At 32.4% G+C, this 7,475-nt stretch overlaps 1 protein-coding gene across 1 annotated transcript; it reads left to right on the top strand.

Moving 5' to 3' along the window:
* Positions 1–844: 844 nt before the first annotated feature.
* On the top strand, positions 845–6,523 carry LOC146527025 (D-3-phosphoglycerate dehydrogenase). The gene is made up of 8 exons (XM_085206213.1): positions 845–1,003; positions 1,408–1,553; positions 1,788–1,939; positions 2,909–3,128; positions 3,891–4,023; positions 5,186–5,301; positions 5,740–5,842; positions 6,298–6,523. The coding sequence occupies exons 2-8, from the start codon at positions 1,419–1,421 to the stop codon at positions 6,423–6,425; spliced, it is 987 nt and encodes a 328-aa protein (XP_085062339.1). The 5' UTR covers positions 845–1,003; positions 1,408–1,418; the 3' UTR covers positions 6,426–6,523.
* The last annotated feature ends 952 nt before the right edge of the window (positions 6,524–7,475 follow it).

The raw sequence follows: 7,475 nt of genomic DNA, 5'->3' as shown, positions 1-7,475 counted from the left end.
TAACTGAAAGGCTTGACAAGGAGGACCTAACTGATTTTTCCACCTTAGAAGCGACTAAATTACAGGTATTATGTAATTGGTTGCAGAACTCAACGAGGCATAGTGTGCAACTATGCGTCGTTTAACTAGATGATAATATCTCTTCTGGTACGAACACAATCATCGCGTGTGAATATTTAGCAACTGTGCGAAACTAGCGCCAGTACACGCTATATTGTGGAACATTGATTAAATAAGAGTTCACTAATAACCTTTTACTATTTTATTAATTATAATATTAGCTTAAAAATATATTAAATCAACCAGTTGCTTCTCTTATTAAACGATTTCGATATTCCTATGATATTATTAAAGAAATCAGTTATATAAGATATTAATATTATAAAAATGATTTATAATGACATTATATTCTAAATTTAAAAACTAAGATGACTTAGTAACTTAATAAAACAAAAAGAAGTAAAATTATTTATTTATGTATTAAATACATACAATATGAGATTTTGGAGTCAGTCAGTAAGTAGTCTATTGACTCGAGTCGGGATTGCCTCGCTCCCCCATTACAGATATTTCTAAAATAACGAATGGAAGTTTATAAAACTTTAGTGAAGCTAACAAAATAAAGAATTTAGTATTAGAAAATGAAAAAAAACACCGAAACAGAACAAAGAGGAAGACTAAGTAATACAAAAATATGCTTAAATGTAATAGTTAACTATTAAGGAAAATTGACAAATATCAAAAGAATGATAAACAAAAATGACTGACCAAATATTATCAGTTGAATATGACGCAACCTATCGCTATATATCATAGATATAGAAGTCTACACACATCTATGTTATTGCACACTTTACTAAGATATGTACGTCGCCTAGCAACTCCGCTCGGTTATATGTACATCCGAGTCGTCCTATCACAGCGACAGACCTGTACCTCGTACCAGTCGTTAGCGGACCACGCCGCGTTATACACACTTCTACGTTCCTTATTATATTACTTTGTAAGTACTAATATTAATATTATCTGTTGTGAACCAATATATTCTTTGCTTCAATCGTCATATAAGGGGTGATTAAATTTAATATTACAGTACATAATTATCTAAATACAAGTTTAGCACGAAACGATTAATGTTGTCCAATAAATTACCCTCTTGTTGGATAACGTTTTCCTGCTACTTGTGTACTAATGTTAATAGATCGTCCATTTTTTTTCGAATAATCTTTTAAGTTTATGTTATCTTTAAGCTTATATAATAGATAATAATTCAATATACTCTGCTAAATTAGTTGTTTTTAAAGTAGAGAATTTATTTCTGGTATAGGTTGAGCACGTAAAAAGCCGGTTTGGTGATATACTATATATTGATATTTTAAAAATTCTAATTGGTTTCATATGTTATAGATCTTAACGAGATGAGTCTAGGCATCAAATCAGTTCTAGTGGTAGATGGAGTCGGTGCAAACTGTGCCGAGATACTTAAATCTCACAATATTAACGTAACGACAAAGGCAAAGATAAGCAAAGAGGAACTTTTAAAGGAAATTCCTGTAAGTATTTTGTATTAGATTTCTAAATAAGACGTATATAGTAGTAGTAGTATTAAATATTTATAATCAGGTTCACGCTGGAAACCTAGAGTCAAGACACTACGTTCCCCATTTTCGGGAACCTGCCAGTTTCTGCTCGTGTAGAAATCAAACCCATAACCTGCCGCGTTTACGCTTGTGCTCCTGGGCTACAAAAGGCCTCAGAAATATTAATTAAGCCATTCTATTTAACAGAACCATGAAGCTTTAGTGGTACGGTCGGCGTCACAAGTGACTAAAGAGGTATTGGAAGCTGGATCTAAACTCAAAGTTGTAGGTCGAGCTGGAGCTGGCGTGGATAACATCGACGTGGCAGCTGCCGGAGAGAAGGGCATCGGAGTTATCAAGTAAGTCGAAGTTTAATTTATATGACAAAATATTTCCCACGTTACTTACAAAGCAATTATAATGGGTGATTGTTATTTTCTCAATAATATAAGTGGATATCATTGACAAAATGTAGTCTGTGTAATCATTATAATGATTTTCGTAATTCTGTTATCGTTTAAAGCGCTCTTAACCTTGCGTCATGCAACAACTAACAATTTTATCAAACCGTTGATTCTCTATCTACGTAATTCGTGAGCCGACTGTTTGTTATTTTATAATAATTGTGAATATTATGGACAATAACATTGTAATCTATGAGACATTTAGGGTTTGTGAATAGTTATTTAAAACACAGTTGAAATTATATAGAAACTTTTTTGAACCACAATTGATTCAAAGTTTTTTTGGTTCAATATTTAATCATCTTCAAGCACATCTATTATTAGTATTATTACTATTGAGGCCAGTCGTGGCGCAGGGCTACAAGCGTGTCATTGTAAAGGCAACAGGTTGGAGGACCTACAATATTTAATATTTTCATTTCTTCGTTCTGGCGTCGAGGCTAAGCACGGCGTTCAGATCCGCCACTCAACACGCAATGCCTCCAGAATTCGGCGGAAAGTGGGGAGCGGAGTGTCTCAACACTAGGCTCCGTCTGCCTACCCTGCAGGATACAGACTGAAGCTGAAACAAAAAAAAAATCAAAGTTTTGTTATATTCCAGATTCAATTATTTTCAAGGACGTCTACTATTATTATTACATTTAGTGGATATTACCATATTTATATCCAGCAAAATGCAAACTAGACATTTATTATATCTATTTATTTATTGTACAGAAATCAGCCTGATTTCTGTGCTGTGCTGTTCTGTGTCTTATGACTAGGTACTCTTTCCTTACCCTGTTTTATCTGTCTGTTCTCTTTTATATAAATTATAAAAGTGATTACATAGCATTAAAATATACATATATTTTCAAATTTTAGTGCACCGGGTGCTAACGCTCTCAGCGCATGTGAATTGACTTGCGGATTGACCTTGGCTTTGTCTCGTCACATCGTCCCTGCTGCCACTGCTCTGAAGGCCGGTCGTTGGGAGCGCACACAGCATACTGGCACCGAGGTTAATGGGAAAACCCTGGCTATCCTGGGACTCGGCAGGGTCGGACGCGAAGTAGCAGTACGCATGAACGCATTTGGCATGAAGGTAATTGATTTGACTGCTCAACTAGCACTTACATTTGAGATATATTATGTAAGATTCTCATTTGTTTCATCCATACCTAATCCTACGCCATACTTAATGTCAATATATTTACCTACTAAATAATGTGTATTTTTTGTTTCACGTCAAATTCTCATTATAATGAATAATAAAAACAATAAAATTTAATTATATTTGTATATTTGAGTAGATATTATACCGACTTTAATTAATTATTAAATAGGTTACGTGATACGTTTATGGCATTTAATTTCATATTGATAACAATTAATTACACACGATGACTGTGGGTTCGATCCCCACTCGCGTTAATTATATCTAGTAGTATTTTTTATTACAATATTATATTTACTATACATTATATTTACTATACATACATACATTTACCCAATCTATTAAAGCAAAAGACAACGCTAGCAGTCACTCTTTTAAAATGGATTCACAATTGTCTCTGCTTTCTTTTGCCTTTGGCGAGATGCATAGAATTAACAAAGATAATTTGTGATATTAAATTTTAATATCTCATAAATATTTTTTTTGCGAATGGAATTTTTATAGTAGAATTGTACATGATGTAAGCCTGTAGCGAATTTCTGAAATTTCCGAGTACTTATGCCGCAATTTGAATTTGTACTTAATTTGATTTTTTTTAATTTCAATTTGCGAATTTATTTATTAATTTTTCATTTGGAAATAAGATGCTATTAATAATAATAATAAATGCTTTATTATATATATTTTTAGATCATTGGATTTGATCCATTTGTAACGGCAGAGCAGTGCTCCCAATTTCACGCCACAAAGATGGAGCTGGATGAAATCTGGCCCCTTGCCGATTATATCACACTTCATACACCACTTATTGAATCCACCAGAAGTAAGTTTTTAGTGATACATATTAAATTTGTATATAGAAAACAATTTTTATTGGGATAAAAATAATTTTAAATATCTTAAAATTTCGACATTTTAAAATAAAATGACAATGCAAGATTTTATTATCTTCGAATCTTCTTTTAAATAGACAAAAGCTTATAGAAAAGGCTTATGGGATTACATAGATATATAATATACCTAAAAGGTGCGTTAAGACTAAGATATTATGACGAAAAGATATACAAACTTCGGTTCTAGAAGCATAAAAATCGTGCTAAATAGATAATAAAATTTAGTAAGGTGTGAAAAATATCGATAACTTATATTAATAACTTGGCTCCGAATGAGATCGTCATGAAAGAATTGCTTTAAATTTGTTAAATCATTAATAAATATTCGACAGTTTGATTCATAGTAATGATAATCATTTTATTAAGGCCATCATGGCGCAGCGGCACAAGGGTGTGACTGTAACGGGACGATTGTGGGTTCGATCCCCACTCGAAGAAGTGAAATATTTATTTACGTTTATATTCCCATTTTTTCACTCTGGTGTCGAGGCAAAGCGTGGCGTTGAGTTCTGCCACTCAACACGCAATGCCTCCAGAATTCGGCAGAAAGTGGGGAACGGAGTGTCTTAGCACTAGGTTCCCTCTGACTACCCTGCTGTGTACGGAAATACAGCGTGAAGCTGATAATCATTAGAGACTCAATAATTAAATATTAACGTTTTGTGTTAGATCCCCAAACAATTAACTAACTAATTAACTGTTGACATGAGAATATATTTTTCAATAATTTTTTGTTTATCATTTTCAATATCTCGTTAAAATTTCGTGTTACTGTAAGAAGTTAGTTATCTTGTTTATATTACCTTATCGAAAGAGGATAAAATTGGTATAATATATTTTTATCTTTTCCTTGTTGAAAAAGACAACCTTATCTTTAAATAATAATTATGTAATTTTCCTTGATCTGTAAAATATTTGAACTATTTCTCCATCTTTTGTATATAGTCAGACAATTCGTCAATTTTTCAGCCACTCTATGTGATATTCTTCTCCATTCCATCGTATATAAATAACTTAATTTACAACTTGCCTATCTTATCTAAAATATATAAATATATATCTTATTAAAAATACTACTTATTCTTTTCACAGACTTTATCAACGCCAGTGTCCTAAAACGGTGCAGGAAAGGCGTGAAAATCATAAATGTAGGTCGTGGCGGTCTCATTAATGAGCAAGATTTCCTCGAAGCACTTAAATCAGGACAGGTAAAAAGTTAAACAAATTATGAAACAGTTGCCAATAAAACTAATTATGAGTAGTTTTAATGATAATGTTGAGGCCAGTCGTGACGCAGTGGATAAGTATTCGACTGTAAAAGCAACAGGTTGTGGGCTCCTACTTGAGGAAATAAAATATTTAATATTTTTATTTCTTCGCTTTGGTAACGAGGCAAAGCGAGGCATTGAGTTTCACCACTCAACACGCAATTTCTCTGGAATTCAGCGGAAAGTGGGGAACGAAAGTGTTTTAATGGGAACATAACGACGTTCCCAGTTTCACTTTGTCTACCCTGCTATGTGCGGTACAAAAACACACTCAATCTTTTACAGATATCAAAATATTAAATGGTTCTACATATTGACTTGTAAAATTTAGTATTTTCATATTTTTTTTCATTAATGGAGATTCAATTTGTTTTTTAGGTTGGAGGCGCAGCTCTAGATGTGTTTGAACAGGAACCACCAACAGATCCCCTTACCCTAGAGATTATCCAACACCCTGCAGTCATTGCCTCACCGCATCTTGGTAAATATATAAAACTTTGAACCCGCACAGTTTCAAATCCCGGTACTTTCAAATACTTAAACGATTTTTAAAAAAGTATTTTTCTTTCCATGTGTTGAAAAATATTTTAAAAATGTTTAAAATAAATATAACATTATATTTTTGTCTCTCTCTCGCTAAATATCATGAGAGGTCATGTCTCCACTCTAGTTTAGTTAGAATAGCTCTTAAGCTAACTTATTATTAATATTCCCAGGATAAGTCCAGGGAATATTAAGAACAATGGACCGAATACGTATTATTATACTTTCGAATATATATTTCAAATTGCGAAACATAAATGGCAAGATATAATTCAATATTTTTTTTTTCTAAATACATTGCTATCTTTGAGGATAAAAAAATAAGGAGGACAGATAAATACGTAATATGTTTGAACTATTTTTCTTATTAACCATTTTCTAATAAAATTACAGGTGCATCAACAAAGGAAGCTCAGGTTCGAGTTGGCCAAGAGATTGCAGAACAATTGGTAAATCTCAACAAGCCAGGCACTTATCCCGAAGCTCTGCTTGCTGAAGTAACCAAAGTTCTTCGAAAGTAAATTTTACTTTGTTTTATCTCTCTATTTGTACGCCTCGCTCGACCAGTTGTAATGCCCCACGCGAATATTACTTAATATAAATAAAAATATTTATATACTGTTGTTTTTTATTATGTTTTAATTCTTCTCTTTGAAATAACTAATATCCTGCTGACAAAATATATGGTATTTTTTAAGATTATATTACAGAGCTGTTTTAATCTTGTGTGCATTAGCTATTAGAACATAATAATGTTGCTGAGCTGTTGTAGAGCGCGGCTACTCAACACGCAATACCTTTAGAATTCGGCGGAAAGTGATGAGTAGTGTTTTAACACTAGGCTCTCTCTGCCTACCCTGCTACATGCGGGATACAGAGTGAAGCTGAAAGAAAAACGATAAAAAATCATATGCATGTTGATAAGATTTATAGTTTAATATTCAGTAATGTATAATATTCAGCACCTAATATAAAAATTATCTTTATTTGTATCGATTTTAAAATTTATACATACATATATAGAACATAGAATATTTTATTATTTCAAGTTCTCAATCGAATTAAGGTTAGATTTTGTTATATTTTATTTTATGACTAACATAATAGGATAATTAATTATTTAAACTAGTAGATATTTTAACTGAGTTGAAGATAGAGTTCAGTGGCGTGCCATTAGAGAGGCCTATGTCCAGCTGTGGACGACATGCTGACAGACAGGCTGATGATGATGATATTTTAACAAAATATTAAATACTAGACCTATAATTGAAGTTGTAATACTTTACAATTTCAACTATGGGTCAAAGCCATGTGAACTCCAGCGTGAAGTAATACATATTAAGTGGACTCAATCCATACATTATCTTTATATGCATGACGTAATTTCTGTTAAAATGTCAAATTTAAAAATAGCACATATTTACTTTGTATCTTAGTCGCGAAGTTTTTCCTTTTATAAAACACTAGCAACTGCCAGCGGCTTCGCCCGCTTGAACTACATGATTATTTATTCAATATAATGAATTACTTAACTTTGGTACCATATTAGCGCAATTCTTATAAGCGTATAA

This window comes from Heliconius melpomene, chromosome 21 (genome assembly GCF_056956725.1).
Source record: "Heliconius melpomene rosina isolate 202511_hmr_F chromosome 21, ASM5695672v1, whole genome shotgun sequence".
Taxonomy (NCBI): Eukaryota; Metazoa; Arthropoda; class Insecta; order Lepidoptera; family Nymphalidae; genus Heliconius; species Heliconius melpomene.
The sequence above is the reverse complement of the archived record's forward strand: the minus strand, read 5'-3'. Positions and strand labels throughout refer to the sequence as shown.

Excerpts from the sequence above, each read along its gene's own strand:
- LOC146527025 (XM_085206213.1), top strand. The coding sequence starts at position 1,419 with ATGAGTCTAGGCATCAAATCAGTTCTAGTGGTAGATGGAGTCGGTGCA. Across the intron at positions 1,554-1,787 it reads AACTTTTAAAGGAAATTCCT|AACCATGAAGCTTTAGTGGT; the intron begins GTAAGTATTTTG and ends TCTATTTAACAG. Across the intron at positions 5,843-6,297 it reads CATTGCCTCACCGCATCTTG|GTGCATCAACAAAGGAAGCT; the intron begins GTAAATATATAA and ends ATAAAATTACAG.